The sequence below is a fragment of the Thunnus albacares genome, chromosome 14 (assembly GCF_914725855.1).
Source record: "Thunnus albacares chromosome 14, fThuAlb1.1, whole genome shotgun sequence".
Taxonomy (NCBI): domain Eukaryota; kingdom Metazoa; phylum Chordata; class Actinopteri; order Scombriformes; family Scombridae; genus Thunnus; species Thunnus albacares.
The window spans coordinates 21,342,355-21,359,390 of NC_058119.1; the positions used below are offsets into that span (position 1 = coordinate 21,342,355).

Sequence of the window (17,036 nt, forward strand, 5' to 3'; positions counted from 1 at the left end):
TTTAAACTTATTTTTAATAGAGTATTTCTACACTGTAATATTGCTACTTTTATTCAAGTAGGTAAAATAGGAATGATCTAATGAATCTAAATAAAACGTCCAGGACCGGTCCCAGCCAAGACTGCAAAAAAGAAGAAAAAAAAAAGCTAATCTCTAACCTTTCCCATCAAACTCCCGTTTCCCACAGTCCTCAGGTGGCATTGCTCTGTGTGTGTGTGTGTGTGTGTGTGTGAGAGAGAGAGAGAATATAGTGTGTATGAGAGAGAGAGAGTGAAAGAAGAGGAGTGTGTTTGTGTGTGTGTGTGAGAGAGAGGAGTGTGTGAGAGAGAGAGACAGAGAGAGAAAGGAGAGGAATGTGTGTGTGAGAGTGAGAGGAGTGTGTTTGTGTGTGTGTGAGAGAGAGACAGAGAGAGAGAGAGAGAGAGAAAGAAGAGAGGAATGTGTGTGAGAGAGTGAGAGGAGTGTGTGTGTGTGTGTGTGTGTGAGAGAGAGAGAGGGGGACAGAGAGAGAGAGAGAGGAGTGTGTGAGAGAGCGAGTACTCTGACCCTCTCTGAGCAGCTTAACTTCATGTTGGCTCCTGGAGTCACTCGGTCTCTGTGAAGAAGAGTTGAAGCATAAAACAGCACCGGTAGTTTTCAGAGGTTTTCCTGTGTTCAATCTAAATCAGATGAGTTTTAAAAAACAAACCATGGAGCTGGGGGAGTGCACCCGAAACCCGGGCTTTCAGGAAGTGGAGGGCGACGGGTCAGCGGCGGACACCATCAACGCCGACCCCGGAGACAAGCATGAGTCCACCGCGGTGAAGCTGGACCCGGACGCGGCCGAGGAGTACACGCAGATCAAACCCTACGCCGGGATGCCTAAGGAGGTTCTGCTGCTGTACTCCTCCCAGGCCCGGTACCGAGTTCCCCGTGAGATCCTGTTCTGGCTGACGATGGCCTGCGCTCTGGCACTGGTGGCGCTCACCATCACGGTGATCGCGCTGTCGCCCCGGTGTCTGAGCTGGTGGCAGGCCTCCCCGCTGTACCAGATCTACCCCCGGTCCTTCAGAGACTCAGACGGAGATGGAGTAGGAGACCTTAAAGGTAAAATAAAACTGCACTGATGAAGAACATCGTGCCATTTATGAAAAAAAGATGTATCAGTCCCAAAAATCCTCCAATTTTTTCTCAGATTTTATGCTCTGCCATACATTTATGACATATTTCACCCTTTTTAAGTTAGTAAGTATTAAAACAGGCCAACTAGTCAGCCATGAATTTCTGATTTCTGCTGTCTTATATGCATTCAACAGTTGAAAGTTGAATGATGGTGCTGCAGTAGTGCATCACAATAATTAAGGAGGCTCATATGGCCCAGTATCAGTGTTAGTAGGCTAACAAATGATTTGTTTGGACCAAGCACTGCAGTATCCATTGTTCATCACTGTTGTGTTTCCGGACTTGCAGGAATTCTGGAGCACCTGGATCATTTCCAGTACCTGAACATCAAGTCGATTTGGATCAGTCCTTTCTACCGATCCCCCATGAGGGACCTTGGCTATGATGTGGAAGATTTCCGTGACATCGACCCTGTCTTTGGAACCATGCAGGACTTTGAGGAACTCCTGGCTGAAATGCACAGATTAGGTATTTTCAGCATTGTGTGTGCGTGTGGATCATCATGTGTCTTGTGTAGGGTAGCACGGTGCACGTATTAGAATCATACTAATTTCTCTCTGTTTCCACCAGGTTTGAAGCTCATCATGGATTTTATTCCCAATCACACCAGTGACCAACACCGCTGGTTTAACCTGAGCCGGACTAGAGATCCACAGTATGAAGATTACTACATCTGGACTGACTGCAATTCAACTGGACCAAAGCCTAACAATTGGGTTGGTATTTGGAGAGAAGTTTAAAATATATTCTCTCAATTAAACAGTCATTAAATGGGTAGTTTTTTTTAATGTTTCCCTTCTCCTTCCTGTCAGCTGAGCGTGTTTGGGAACTCATCATGGACTTATGATGAAGTTAGAGGACAGTGTTACCTGCACCAGTTCCTCAAGGAGCAACCAGACCTGAACTTCAGAAACCCACATGTCCGCAAAGAGATGATTGTAAGATAACACGACCACACGATGTTCTTTCTCACATACATTACCTCTTGTACTGACTTATTTCTAAAAGCATTTTGTTTTCGGTGACTCACATTTTGTAAGTCATACTGAAATCTTAGTTTGTTGCCCTCATCTTTTTTATCTTCTGTTGAGGTGTCCACAATCCTTTGTAATCTGCAGCAATGGTGTGTGAACTGATTATACATTAACCTGAACTAGTTAATGCTTGTATGTTTTTAACTGCTGCTACACACAGAACAATGTAGCGCTCAGTTTAAACTTATACTTATCCCTCTTGTCTCCACATTCTCAGTCATGTATTGTAGACTTACTGTATTTTCTAAAATATTTATTATTTTATATTAACTTTTATTTCAGGATATCATTCATTTCTGGCTTGGGAAGGGAGTGGATGGGTTCCGGATGGATGCAGTGAAGCACATCCTGGAGGCTGAACACTTGAGGGATGAGCCACAGGTGGACCCAAACAAACCCCCAGTGAGTGTTGTCTCTTTGAACATCATAACATTGAACCTCACTTGGTTCACTTCAGTTCCCATTGTTCATCTCTAATGGGCTCTGATTTTGACAGGCAGGAATGTCCGCTTGCTTGGTTCTAGCAGCTGTTTATCTTCTCATCGGCTCAATCTGCCAGTTGAAATGGATCCATCTCGAATGGCAGGGCAGGTGTAACGCTCTGCTAGCATTTAACCTAATTTAAGGCCAAGTCGGCACTTTAAGTGACTGGCGATCAGAGGTGCAGCTGAATTCTGAATTCTGCAATCGTGTACAGTTGTAGTTTTTATTTTGAATAATTTGACCATAAGAAATGTGTATTTGGCCATTTTTTCTTACACTTTACGTCACTGTTGTCAAAGAGTTAAGACCCAATTCCTGACTGATGTACAGAAACGTTTCACCAAACCATCAGTCCACATGATTTGCATTTTAATAGTGGCCAATGTAGTGGAGTGTAGACAGTACATATTCAAATGGAGTGCAGTTGTGGGGCTGTCCATCAATCAGCGATGATGACTTCACCAATTATCGAAAAGCTTATAAATAATAGTTGGGGGTTTGACGTCCCATTAATGTAATTAATGCTGTTTGCCTTTTACTTACCAACATGTTATTTTGCTTTTCAATGTTTTCAAAAACCTTTAAAAATTCTGGTAAAATAAATTAAAACAATTGTCCTTGTCTGCTCTATATTGAGATAATCACCTGTTTTAGGTCTGACTTATGTTTAATGTTTGATGATAATAATAATAATAATAATAGTAATAAGTAACAAACAATATCAAAAAGTGTTCAGTCTGTACTGAATTTTTAGGTTCCCCATTTCTATTTTTGTGCAATATACACAGACAATAGCTTTTGCCACCGCTCTATTGTGCTTGCATCACCAACAATAGCGGCTCTTCTTTCTCTGAGCTCAAAGTTCAATTTAGTTAACAATCTCTTACAGCTGTAACATTCAGTTATATAATTATATAATGATTTGATTTGATTGAATTATATAACTCGTGACATGTCAGAGTCCAGATTTTAACGATCGGAGAGATAAAAGCAGCATTGTGGGCAGAAGCAGCTCCACTGAAGCAGTTCTTTTCAGGGGAGCTGCTAGAACAAACATAATGAACAGCTGAGTGGGAGAGTTCACACTGTACAAGATGCATCTCTGGCTTAAATGTCAGCATCATTTAGTGCCCTTCTAGAGAAAATACTGTTCCTGTAATTCAAAGGGTTCATGATTCAGGCAGAATTAAGCTCAGTAAGAAAGACTTTTTGTTCCATGGGGACTGAAGTTATTTCTCACAGAGAAAAGATTAGTAGAAAAGAGGCATATTTTAGTGGATTAGCGAGTCATTGGGATTTACTTACCACTGCAGGATAACACTATAATACTGAGACTGACTCTTACTGTCTACTCTCTGTTGACTGAGTGGTATATTTACTGCCACAGCATTGCACCTAAATTGACCAACTCATTTTTAAACAGTCCACACCAAGCTGTGCTTTATATTGATGTTTGAACAAAACAAGAGGCACTGTTGGGAAACAGAGAGGTGTGTGTTTATTGGGATACTGAGAATTTTATCATAGCTTTGGATATACTTCAGCCAATCATAAGTGACCAACTATCTGTGTTAATATTATATCAGGCTGATTTGGTAGTTTAGTGCCAGTTGTGGCTTTAAATTCAGACCAACTATGTGCTTTACTGATCATGTGGCAGCACATCCTCAGTTGTAAGGTTTTATGAGTATTCTGTCATCGTCCCTGAATAGGCCACTCAGGACTGAAGCGTGTCCCTGCGATGGTCCCTGAAAATCATTAACCAAGTGCTTTGCACTGCTCATTGAGATTGTGCTGTTACAATAGAGCACAATGGGTCGAATTTCCTAATGGGTATAATTATTTTTCTGCCTGTCTATTTTTTTTTTTACCATGTTTATCCTTTTTGCCCTTTTTTTAATAAAGACTATTATGTTATTATCAGTATTTGAACTTGCGTTACTTACTTAACTTAAACTTGAGTTTGAAAATTCCTTACATCTAAAACTCTTTGATAATTGAGCCCAAAAGTCTGTCATTTTGCGTCTGCTCTCTGTGTATCTGGTTTCTACCTATTTTTCCAACTACCTGACCTGTGACTGGACCTGCGCTTGGCCTAACAAAGGAATACATTTACACCCAAACCCTCCTAAATCCCTGTGGGCAGAGGAAAATACTATTGAGCTCTCTTAATACACTATAGTTAATGATCTCACGGTGGGAAATTAACTATGAATGAACAGTTCCCTATTTTAACTAAATCCAAACAGGACAAAAACACGCTGCTAATCCAATAAGCCAGAAATCCAATAATAGCTACACTACCTTTTATTTTAATATTCCTAACAAACCAGGAGTCTGTAACTTCAGAGTGGGACCTCCACCATGACTACACCACCAGTCAGCTGGGCTTGCACGACCTGCTGAGGGACTGGAGGGCTGAGATGGACACCTATAGCCGTGAGCCTGGCAGATACAGGTATGGGAGCCATAGCTATGTAATAATGTTATTGGGATAATTATCTCTGGTTATGCTGCCTTAACTGTACCTACTTAACTTACTAATACTTTAATGATGATGCCATAAACATCATGCATTTATTATTATATGCCTTTTGCATGTTATGCATTCTTATATATACAGCACCAGTCAAAAGTTTGGACACACCTTCCAATTCACTTGAATGCGAAAGTGTGTCCAAACTTTTGACTGGGACTAAACATTAGAAAAGTCCTGTGTATTGTTGAGTAGCTGACCTTGAATGCTGAGTCTTGAATGTTGACAATTTATGACTGAGGATTAGTTTGCATGTTATCATACATAAGTTCTTTCTGCGCTTCAGGTTCATGGTGACAGAGTCATATGATTACCACGAAGTAGACAAGACCATGATGTACTATGGGACTCCGTTGGTTAAAGAAAGTGACTTCCCTTTTAATTTCTACCTGCTGGATCTGCCCCAGAACACCAGCGGCTTGTGGGTTCAACGTCTGGTTCACCTCTGGATGGGCAACATGCCCATGGGACAATGGCCCAACTGGGTGGTGAGTCACATTAACATACTCATTTCCTGGCCCTTTTAAAAACAAGACTGCCATATGGGGAAAACCACAAATAATTTGTCTTCGAAAGACATTTCCTACAATTATGCTTGATCTTTTGTCTCCATCATACATGTAAACACTACAAGGTCAAATCAGGCCTCTCTCAGACTAAAAAGTGGCAAGTTGGGATACTTGCATGATGTGCATGCTGAGATCCTCAGATTTGACTCTTATTATGGAGTATTGGTTATGACTTTGTTGGTCTCAATATATTGTCTGATTAGATGGTGTAACTCCCATGTTCTTACATTTCTTTATAACATTGTTTATTTATCATTGTTCACTACACAGGATATAAATTCCTTATCATGCTCATTAGTAAAAGGTGATGGTAGTTTCACAAAAATGCAAACGGTAACACTGACCTGTTAAATTATGTTTGTGAATAAGAAAACACTCCTCTGTGATGAGGTAGCTCATATGGCCAGTTGAAGATAGAAGTAGAAGGTAACTGGAGCACAAACTTTTTCTTAATTTGCTGTTTAGGTGCAAAGGACTAACATTTTTGAGGTAGTGTGCATCTCCAGTCATCAGACTCAAGTACTTAACAGATAACTAAGAAAATGTGTGCTTCAGTTTCAGTCTGGGCTCTGCTACCAATGGGTTATTTTGTCCTTTGTCACAGAAAGGTGTTTCCAGTGGGAGCTGCACTGTCCTGCCCATATCAGCACAAAGGCTACAATGCAAAACATTGTATACTGCTATTATGTTAGCTCTAACAGTCTAAGCCCAGTGTCAGCCAGTCTCAGGCTTCTCTTACACTTTATCTATCCTTTATCCCCTCACTTTAACTTTGTACATGACCCCTACATATCCATTTCCCCCTTCCTACTTCCTGTTCAATTTATCTCACTCACCTTCCCTCCTTCTCTTGTATATCTTTTTTACCTCCACTGTTCAGGTAGGGAACCATGACAAGCCTCGGATTGCCTCCAGTGCTGGTCAGACCTACATTCGTGTCATCAACATGCTGCTGCTGACCCTTCCAGGTACGCCTACCACCTACTACGGCGAGGAGATCGGCATGGAAAACATCAATATCACAGCGAGTCAGATTCAAGACCCTGCTGGCAAATACAATGTGGTCAGTACAGTGCATACGCTGAAAAACATTTAAATATTTGTTATGTCTCTGTCACTTTATTTGTCAAGTGCAGTAGGTGCAGAAAAAAATTACCCTTTTAACTGATTACATTATAAAACCAAATGTGTAGACAATAAGCAGTAACAGCCTCTTAAATGTCCATAAAGTTGAACCAACATCTCTCTAAAAACATTAAACATTATAAACTCCATGAAGGTATGATTTATTGCAGGGTTGATATGTTGCATTAGTTTTAGTTTGGTGCACCTAATAAAGTGGCAAATGAGTGTGTATCCATATACATATACATTCATTGTCAGAGGAAGCTTAAGTGCCAAAATTAATCTTAGTCTTTTTCACTGCAGAGTGCCAGTCGGGATCCTCAGCGGTCTCCAATGCAGTGGAGTGGTGACATGAATGCAGGCTTTAATAACAAAACCAACATCACCTGGTTGCCTGTACACCCCGACTACAAAAGCATCAATGTGGAGGTACAGGACTCTTCTAGCACTGTTCAACTCTGGAGAAACGTCTGGCTGGAGCTTGATCATTTTTTATCTCATTTTAAATCATACATCCTCTTGCAATTATTTCTCCTCTAGGCCCAGAAGAAAGATGAAGGCTCTGTCATGGCTCAGTACCGTTTCCTGAACACCTTGCGTCAGTCAGAGCTCCCCCTTCACCGTGGATGGTTCTGCTACATCCACACTGATGCCAGTGTCTTCTCTTACCTCAGAGAACTGGACGGACTTGACCGTGCTTTCCTCATGGTGCTTAACTTTGGCAAAGACACTGCCGTCACAGACCTCTCCTCTGTTCATGAGTTACCCGACCAGCTGGAAGTGTTGATGAGCACAAACCAGGTCAACAATGGCAAGGTGTTCCTAAAGTCTGGTATCCTGACTGAAGCAGGAGAGGGTTTGGTGATTCAGTATTCCACCCACACTCGGTTTAATCCCAACCATCCTGGACAGTGCTACATCTCTGAGAAGGCCTGCTATTTGAGCGCCATTGACATACTTTACAAATGCTGATATGAATAGTAATGTTATAAGGTTATTACAGCCTTACAGAAGCAATCAAAGAGTCTTCTTCCTTGTTGAGGGATGCTAAGTCATAGAATAAAGATGACCACTTCAGTTACACTCACTGTTGTCTTCTCGTCTACTAATATTGTTAACAATTTGGGCACCATTGTGTCATCTTAATTGTCATGGCTGTAATGGTGGATGTTTGGACCATTGATGTTTCATTTGCGACTTCCCTCAGGTAGCCTTGCTATCTCTTCCTCTTGCGGGGAGGTCGAGGAGGATCCAGACCCAGCTCTGTGTAGAGAAATGCTAGCTTAAGGGCTTCCTGTGTTGGGGAGAAAAGACAGAGGACAAACTGCTCAGTTTGTACTAAACAACTCCCTCAAAACTGATATTAGTGTTGTTAATGTGCACAAAAAATGGATTTCCATACACCTCCATTGTATTGGAGTTTCCAGCAGATGTCTTTGAGGTTATGAGCCTTATTTGCCTCATTTGTAGACGTACAAGCACAAATTTTAAAAGTTTGACTTGAAAAACTTGGGGGAAAACTTATCTTTATAATACTTTTTCCAAAGTCACAAATCCCATTGAGACTTAGGAAAAGTCCCTTACAGTCAGCAGAGTTCATTACCTCCTCCAGCATCAGCTTGAAGTCCTCTGGTCCGAAGTGATTTGCTCCAGGTTGAATATTCAGAACTATGTTTGGTGCTGGTTCGCATTCTAAAAGAAAGAGGAAGACAGTGATCAAAGGCAAAATGAGGGGAGAAGATCTCTAATCTTTAAAACTCAGACATTTCTCTTATCTCATTATATGCCCACTTTCTCTTTTCCCCTTCTCTCTCTGTCCAGTTGCCCCAAATCCTCACTCTCTCTCTCTCTTCTGAGTCTATCTTCACTCCTCTTTTATTCATTCGTGCTCCCATCTGATATTGCCCTCCCTCTTCTCATCCCCCTCCATATTATCCCCCCTCCCTGTCTCTGTGGTACGGGCTGTTTCACAAGTGCGGTCTTGACCTTGACAGCTCCCAGTCTGTGGCGTCTAATCTCTTGCTCTGATACACTATCTCTTTACCATGCTAATGGGCCTGCCCACCCGCCTGCATGTGTCTATGCCATCAGCACTTTATCAAAGACTCCAGAGAACAGAGAGAGACAGATTAGGGAGACATACACACATACACAGACACTTAAGCTGCCGTGTGGATGTGTGTATGAACAACAGAAAAGTGAGAGAGGGAGAAAAAGAGAGGTGATTTGTGCATTTGAAAAGAGTGGAGGCAGAGCGACAGAGAGAGAGAGAGAGAGAGGGGTGTAAAGAGGAGTACCACCAATGTGGTGAAGGCAGATTATAAGTGAGAGGGAGAAAGAGCCTGTCTAGGGGGAAATGAGAGCAATTAGCTGACACACACACACACACCACACACCACACACACACACACACGCTATACTACAAGGTGACCTATGCTATACTTTGGTCATGAACTTCAAATACTGTACTTTCCCCAGACAGACAGCCATACGTCTGTTACTGCTGCCTCTCCAGACATGCACACTGACACTACTGTTGGGAGTTGACCCTGAACTATTAAAACCCCTGACAATGCAGAAATTACACCTAAAAGAATGCAGAGCAAGTGGAAAATCCATCCTGGAAGGCACACACACAAACACACACCCAGAGAAGGATGTACTCAAACACATATTTATACAATAGCAACAAGTGATTAAGCTGTTGTGCTGGTAAGTGTAAGAGAGTGTGTGTACCTGACTTTGGCTTTATGGTGAAGTAAGTATGAATAGCTTTCTTTAGCTGCTCGGTGTATTTTAAGACACCTGCCAGAGGCACCCTGGTATCATCACTGTAGGCTGTCAGCAGCATCGATGGGTAGCGCTAATTCACAAACACATGCAGACACAAGATGGTTAATTTAGTTTTCATTATGGAGGAATTTAAAATGAGTTTTCAACATAATTTGAATTGATTCCATCAATGTGGAAACATTTGAAATATGCAGTAAACTGAATTAAGGAAAATGCTGGTACAAGTGGAGAACAATTATGGATGAAATTTTTTTTGCCCAGTGCACAAAAAACTGCAGCTATATTTTCCCCTGCCCTGTTTTCCTCTCCATACCTGTGGAGTAATGTTGTGAAGGGGACAGTAGGAGGCGATGGCGTGTCTGTGTTTTGGGTTTCCCACAGGGTCCCCCCATTCTTCTTTATCCTCCAAAGTTAGAGGCAGGCTGGGGTCCTCCATTGTTCCCAACACATCCAGGAAAGGAGCCTGAGCACATGAAAAGAGGTGACTTGGGATGTGTGTGTGTTTTAGGTCATCTCTTATGGTGAGGCACTGTGGTGTTGTGTGCAGGGAGACTGTCATTCAATCTGTATTTAACCCTTCAATATTGGCAAATTCCAGCTCTGTTAAAGTGCCCTTGAGGAAGACACATAGTCCAATATTCCTATTCTTTTGATATAGAACAACAATTAAAGCTACACAATCCACATGCACACACAGTTCCCCAAAGGCTTAATATCTTACCTGCAGTGTAACAGCCCGCATTTTGTGTGGGTGTCTGTTGCACAATGTCCCCACTGGCACAGCTCCAGCACTCCTGGCTGTAAAGACAGTGAGTGAGGGAGATGAAACTCCTAAGGAGAAGAAGTGGTGGAGACAGGCTTGGAGGTCCTCCACTCCTCTCTGCTTCCCTTCCACACGAGCTTGTCTTTGCCAGGACAGACCCCGCTCTCCTCCACCTCTACAAGGTGTAAAAGCAAAGAAGACAGATTCCCTTTAACATTCGAAGCAAAGTTTGAATTTGAAACTTAATTAGGAACATTTTCAAGCAATTTCCTGCTGCACATCAATACATAATAAATATGAGCACATGTATTACTTACATAAAATGTCCTCATCACCAAACAACCTGCTGAACCAATCAGGTTACCTTTTAGGTTGCTGGAGAGGTGATCTGTTACCTGATGTGGCAGTAGGCCAGAGCCCAGCCCTGCTCCAGCAGCAGCCTTTTCTCTGGGCAGAACTCCATGTTGAGATCCCTGCCATAAGCCCCGTAGACATGGACCAGCAGTGGCGCCTGTCTCAAACTCTCTGCAGGCACTGCATGAAACAGTGTGACTGGCACCAAGGTACCATCCTACAGAGGAGAGGCACAGAGACTGAATGGGGTAGACCTTACCTGCTGTTAACTGATCCTGAAACAAGTTTTAGAAATAACCTTTGCATATGTCATCGCTTGCTACTCTCTGTTAGGTGTATGTGTATGAAGAGATGCATGACAGTGTGTACTGTTGAAGTCCTCTGTCTCTGGTGGCTAGTTGCCAAAAGAGCTTAATCAGTGGACACTTGAGTCTTGATAAAAAAATGCTAACCTCCCTGCTGATACTGTTTCAGTGTGTGTGCATGTGAATTATATGTCAAGTGTTCTCACTTGGCTGCAGGCCTCCAAGCGTGTGGTGATATAATTGCTGTGTTTCTCTGGGGAGGGCCCATCTTCAGTGCCTGATAAAAGGAGCCCATCCTCGGGGTATAGACAGTAGGGCACTGGGGGGTGGACTGGAGATGAGATCAGGAACTCGAACACACTGCGTTGGTCTGCCAAGCCTGGTCTTTTGTTCTCAATGGCACAGGCCCAGGAGGGGAGCTTGGGATTACAGAAATATGAGAGTATAAGAGATGAATACATAAGAACAAAGAAGGAAAAACAACAAAAGGAAATTAAGAGTAGAGTTTTCTGACACAAGCATACACTGACCTTTACAGTGTATGCCTCCTTGGGTTGGGTCACCGGGATCACAATCAGGACAAGTTCATTGGCTGGTGTTTTTGCAACCAACACACAGTGGTCTCCGACTACATCCATGTCTTTGACTGCAGTGCCAGGGTTGGGGGAAAACAAAGGCTCCCACGAGACCATGGACGGCTCTGAGACAGGGGCCTGTACCACCTGGGGGGGTGTACCGAAGGGTACATCATGATTTATACATTTATACAGGCACCAATTATTTCCAGTCAAATCACTTAATTAGACAAATTACAGGGTGGCAACGAACAGACACCTTTTTAAATGTTTTAACTTTTAAATTTGAGAACGTTTCAGGACATAGAGGGCATGGTTAACAAGCTTCAAATTAACAACAAATACTATAGGTATCCTGTATATACATGTCTGTGTGTACATTTATGCAACATTGTCATCCTGCATCAGCTGACAAACCAAACCTCAGCCCTAGTACAAAGCAGATATGCATACCTAGTGGAAGTTAAATGTGTGCTTTGAGTATATTTGTGTGCTTTGTCCACCACACTATTTCCAGAAACTGGTGATAAGGTGCAGTTGTGACCGTGACCACTGTTTCCACATTTCATTTCTGTGAAATTCATACACGCTTTAATGTGTGTATATATATATATTATCTTCACACTACCTGATATTCCTGTCCAGGCCCTGTATTAGCCAGTATAATCAGCCAACTTCTCCAGTGCTCCACATGGTACAGGAGGTCCAGCTGGCGTGGCTGAACCAGAAAGGGCTCTAAACTGGATGTTGTCCTATCAATTAGCAACACCTCTGAACTGGTCCTGCTGTTGCAGTTGATGGTTAGTATCTGCCGGTCTCTGGAAAGGGCAACCTCCACAAACACACTGGGAAGATGTTGGTGTTTAAAATAAGAGATGTTGTCGGGCTAGATACGGATTAGATGTCACATGACTTACACTTACTCGGGCTGTGTTTCTTCATAAACAGAGGTTATCCTACTTTCAGTAGAGGTTAGGTCCAGACGAAACACCTTACTGCAGCGCAGACCCTCCAGAGTTGAGTAAAACAACACCTCATCAGTGGCCCACTCTTCACCCATCCAGACACAAACATACAAAAAAAATATCCTTTTATTTTAGTCAGTGCTCTACTTCCTCTATTGCTACTGAAATATTGTTTAAGTGCAAACTATTTAAAATGTACCAAAGCTGAAGACTTTGTCCAGTGTAAGTATGATGTGTGGGGGATGCAGAGGAGGGGAATTTCTTTTTCCAAGCCTCACAACCACACACCTGCAGTATCACAACACAATCACTCATTTATTAATTCAGTAACTGTAACTGTTTAAAATTTGACAATTAAACATGTTTTGTACGATTGATTCTGTTCTGTTCACCTCAGCTCTTCTGTGTGAGTAGTCTTTAGCGTGGCAGCAAGATGCCCTTCCTGTGGGGACAGACGTATTCTCTGGATGGTCCACTGAAACCTCTGCTTCCTCTCTTCCTTATCAGGTCCTGTCTTCTCCCCTCCAGAGACTTGTCCCAGATCTAGTACTTGCTCTGGCTTACCTACAAACAGAGAGAGGAAACTGAGTCATTCACAAAAAATGAGAATATGCTGTAGATACTGAAGGAAGGTTTATGTGTTTCAGAGTTGTAAACATTTATATTAATTGGACTGCTACCTACTTCAGAATAATATATGTGAAATATGTACATTTTTAATCCCTTTTAGTTATGCTACACCAGGTTGGTTTGGAAGGTTAAGCTACAGGCATGTTTTTTACTTACTCTGTCTCTTGTCCATTCTGTAGATGCCGTCACCTTTAATGAAATACACATGGTGACGTCCACGCAGCTGTGTCAAGAGAAATGAAAGTGATTCATAAAAATGATGTGGAATTTCACAAATGCCTCAAAGTTAGCAAACTGAATATGAGCCTTTTAAATTTGAGCCATTGCACACAGAAATGTACTGTACACCCTGTGCTCCTGACAACATGGGGGGAATGTTTATTTGCTGGTTTCAGTGCCTAGCACTAGGAGATAGGTCATGATACTGGGATGCTGTTCAAAGAAATCATAATCACAGTTCAAAATCCTACTAATGAAATGATTCAGGCAGAAGGCAGAAGATGAGCCATACCACTGAGTGATCGGGTATGTTGGAGAACCTGTGGTATGTTGCCTTCAGTCTCCTGGTGAAATACTTCTGCAAATCCTTGTACCTCTCAAGTCCAGTGCTGAGATGATCAACTGATGAGTCCGAAGTGTCCTAAAATAAAACAATTATAAAAAAAATGTAAATTTGGCCAATGCTATGCCAATCAAAATCCTTGTTTCCTGTGTAATAGTCATTGAGGCAAGACATTGAACCCTTAAATAAAAAGGGTTATATTTTGTAAATCAATTAATTGACATGTAACTTATTTATTTTTCATTCTGGCAATGTCAAAAATATGATCTGTAACTGAAGAGGTTTTTATCTTTGCAATAAAATGTGCCATTTCTTATTTCTCAAAGTGTAGTGAGATAAGTGACAGGAAACCTGCAGATTTCTCCAGAAGGTGTTCACTGTGCAACTTTTTCACCTTTTCCACCCATTCAGTGAGTCTCAGTCTTTTCGGGTAAGTACCATTCATGATTAATATGCATCCAGGGTGAGCATTAGCTGAGTACAACAGTGTTATGATAAACATGTTGTTGTGTATCTTGACTACTGAACAACAGCTTTATTGCCACCTTTGAAGAATTGCAAGAGTAGTAAATTCTTCTCTGGTGATTTTCTGTGCCTAATGTAATTTTTTTAGGATGTAAGAACTGGTAAACTGGTGATTTGATGCAGATGTGTCATGTAACGCTACTTTCTATTTAGCAAACATGTTGACTGTCCAACAATGTGCTACTGTCAAGTCATTATAATTTTTAACGCTAAGTCTAACTCTGTTAGACCTGTGTCAGTGCAGAGAGCCACATCCCAATTTCAGCCCATGCCCTTATCTGTGGCACCTACAAGAGCAGTTTTGTCAGCCTGGTAAACAGACACCGTGTTTAATAATGTAACGTTATCGACAAGATAGGTTAACAGTCAGTAATCTTACACCAAGGCTAAAGTGAGGTGAGTAAAACACATCGTTAACTGAGCTGAGCACCCTTACCGACGTGTAACAACGTTGGACGGACAAGGTGAGACATCTTGTCCGTTTACAGACGGCGAACAACCGAAATCGTAACCGAGATGTTGTAACGAAACGAGCAGACGACCGAAGCAGAGAGAGAACGGCCATTATAGAGATTTAACGGCTAATCAGCTACTTTATCAGATGATTGTTGTGTTTTAACTGGTTTAAATTTGCTAATATGCATTATTGTCATATTCAGGACAGCAAACGCTTCAATATTTTACACGACAAGTAACCAAGCATTGTATTTCAACCTGCAATATCTGTTTTTTAGTTACGTTAATCAAATCTGCCGTTTGTTTTAACCGTTGACAGCTGCGAGCAAACCCTACGCACGTGCATTATTTCCTAAACAAAGCCCGCTGTTGATGACGTAGTGAGGAAGGCCCGACACAAATAATCGAATTCAGATAAGCGCAGCCGCCCGTTTGTACCCGAAATCGAGTATGATTGCGTCGGCAATCCATTACTATGTCTCAGAATGCCGGAAAGTGTACGGAAGTAGCATGCATCCATTGTGGGTGTGTAACAGGTGATTTCAGGCAACCTATATCTGTGATGATCTACGCGTTGGTGCAGTTTACAGAAAAAAGGTCTTATTTTTTGTATTACCACATTGCTGCCGATAACTGTGACAGTTCCACAGCAAGTAAAATTTGTTTTACAGCCTTATTTCCGCCCTCAACTTCGAGGATAAAAAATGGAGAGGGACTCTACCGGTACTGCAGAAAAGAGCGACCCGGCTTCACCTGTGAGGAGGAATATTAATGAAGACACCTGCGCAGCTAACCCGCACAGCTCCCGGGCAGATACCTGTGGTGCTACTTACGTCGCCCGAGCCAGGTGGACTCTACTGAAACAGGTAACGTTTGCATCAAAAGCAGCCACAAACCTCTCATGGGTTTAGACTATTTTTCGCCAACACATTTTCATATTGAATGAATGTTCAACTTAAAACGTGTTGCTACACATTTTTGTGTATATATATGTATAATCATAATAATAATATGGTGAAGAGATCATATTACAGCAGTCAATCCTTCTCCTTGTCATGTATCCTCCCTAATTTTGGCCGAGATTGTGTTGTATTATATAGTTAGTATAGGTCCAAGATGTGTGAAATATGTTGTAATGTATATAATATGTATAATTTATGTAGATGTCATTACAATTTGATAATCCAACAGCAAAGAAATTGACAAGACACAGATTTGTATTATGCCTGTCCCCATCTGCAGCAGTCTGTTTACGGCAATGTTGGTTCATTAGTACTAAAATCTGCTTCGACATACAGTAACCGGAATCATCACCATTTTACCAATAAGTAAATTTCTAAAAAATATATTACGTCCAACTTTACAGTAACTTTGTCACCAGTTTGGAGCCTCTGTCCTCTGGCTACACAGTCTAACCAGCATTGCGTGTACCACAACCTTGTAAGCGTAGTAGCTGTAAAAGTAGGAATTCTACTTTTTCACCATAGAAGGGCATGACGCAGACGTTACACTTGGCTGGCATGCAAAGCTCCCTGGAATGAGGCCGCCTTGTGCTCTGTACTTCTTCCCCCGGGCACACTAATGAACTCCATGTGTATGGCCTCCACCACAACTAATAGATATAGATCCCAATGGGAAATTACAGATTATATCATACAATACTAGTGTTTTCATCATATATAAATCCTAAGTAACAGTAACAAAGTATCTAAGGCTCTGCTTATGTGCTATCTTAACAAACCTGATGTAATGAATATTGTTATTAACTAGAGCTGCAACAATTAGTCAATTAGTTTTTTGAAAGAAAAGTCAATTATTTTGTTAATTGATCAATCGTTTAGGTAATTTTTTAAGCAAAAATGCCAAAGATATGATAGTTCCAGGTTCTTTAATGTGAGAATTTGCTGCTTTTCCTGTTCTTACATGATAGTAAATTGGTTGGACTGTTTACTGGACAAAAATGACATTTAATGACACCACCATGTGCTCTAGGATATTGTGGTGGACATTTTTCTCTGTTGCAACAAGAGAAGACCAAAATAATGTTGATTAAAAATGAGAAATGTTGAAAATATTCACCACCTGCATTGCAAATTACAGTCTTTCTGAAAGACATCTTCTCTGTTCGACTAAAACATCACACTACCAACACAACAGAGCATGACTGATTCATTCTGCAAATACTGAAACTTCACAGCTT

The 17,036-nt window shown here is 41.6% G+C and overlaps 3 protein-coding genes across 8 annotated transcripts in view; 2 read left to right on the top strand and 1 right to left on the bottom strand.

The window, feature by feature from the left end:
- The first annotated feature begins 459 nt into the window (after positions 1-459).
- On the top strand, positions 460-7,991 carry slc3a1 (solute carrier family 3 member 1). Its single transcript, XM_044372305.1, has 10 exons — positions 460-1,086; positions 1,450-1,629; positions 1,732-1,877; positions 1,974-2,099; positions 2,478-2,597; positions 5,012-5,136; positions 5,501-5,702; positions 6,664-6,846; positions 7,212-7,337; positions 7,449-7,991. The coding sequence occupies exons 1-10, from the start codon at positions 669-671 to the stop codon at positions 7,878-7,880; spliced, it is 2,058 nt and encodes a 685-aa protein (XP_044228240.1). The 5' UTR covers positions 460-668; the 3' UTR covers positions 7,881-7,991.
- Positions 7,992-8,085: 94 nt separating this feature from the next.
- On the bottom strand, positions 8,086-15,215 carry prepl (prolyl endopeptidase like). Of its 3 annotated transcripts, none has more exons than XM_044372302.1 (15): positions 14,817-15,215; positions 13,805-13,933; positions 13,450-13,516; positions 13,056-13,227; positions 12,863-12,951; positions 12,622-12,748; positions 12,327-12,543; positions 11,654-11,845; positions 11,330-11,542; positions 10,860-11,035; positions 10,423-10,639; positions 10,015-10,164; positions 9,645-9,771; positions 8,512-8,600; positions 8,086-8,202 (listed from the first exon to the last, which is right to left on the bottom strand). In XM_044372302.1, exons 1-15 carry the CDS (start codon positions 14,943-14,945, stop codon positions 8,125-8,127), a joined length of 2,172 nt encoding a protein of 723 aa, XP_044228237.1. In that variant the 5' UTR covers positions 14,946-15,215; the 3' UTR covers positions 8,086-8,124. The 3 variants fall into 3 exon arrangements, with proteins under 3 accessions (XP_044228237.1, XP_044228238.1, XP_044228239.1); XM_044372303.1 differs by lacking the exon at positions 14,817-15,215 and adding an exon at positions 14,250-14,445; XM_044372304.1 differs by lacking the exon at positions 14,817-15,215 and adding an exon at positions 14,294-14,397.
- camkmt (calmodulin-lysine N-methyltransferase) overlaps positions 14,672-17,036 on the top strand; it is a 121,314-nt gene continuing 118,949 nt past the window's right edge. For 3 of the 4 annotated variants that reach the window (XM_044372306.1, XM_044372308.1, XM_044372310.1), the window contains exons 1-2: positions 15,314-15,433; positions 15,508-15,702. In XM_044372306.1, coding sequence (XP_044228241.1) covers positions 15,541-15,702 — 162 coding nt within the window. In that variant the 5' untranslated portion in view covers positions 15,314-15,433; positions 15,508-15,540. Of the gene's footprint in view, positions 14,777-15,313; positions 15,434-15,507; positions 15,703-17,036 lie in introns of those variants that run through there. The other variant, XM_044372307.1, reaches the window with a different exon arrangement.

Coding starts and splice junctions, on each gene's coding strand:
- slc3a1 (XM_044372305.1), top strand. CDS start 669: ATGAGTTTTAAAAAACAAACCATGGAGCTGGGGGAGTGCACCCGAAAC. Junction 1,878..1,973: donor GACCAAAGCCTAACAATTGG/GTTGGTATTTGG, acceptor CCTTCCTGTCAG/CTGAGCGTGTTTGGGAACTC. Junction 7,338..7,448: donor ACAAAAGCATCAATGTGGAG/GTACAGGACTCT, acceptor TTTCTCCTCTAG/GCCCAGAAGAAAGATGAAGG.
- prepl (XM_044372302.1), bottom strand. CDS start 14,945: ATGGCCGTTCTCTCTCTGCTTCGGTCGTCTGCTCGTTTCGTTACAACA. Junction 13,228..13,449: donor CAGAATGGACAAGAGACAGA/GTAAGTAAAAAA, acceptor CTCTGTTTGTAG/GTAAGCCAGAGCAAGTACTA. Junction 11,036..11,329: donor GCTTGGAGGCCTGCAGCCAA/GTGAGAACACTT, acceptor TCTCCTCTGTAG/GATGGTACCTTGGTGCCAGT.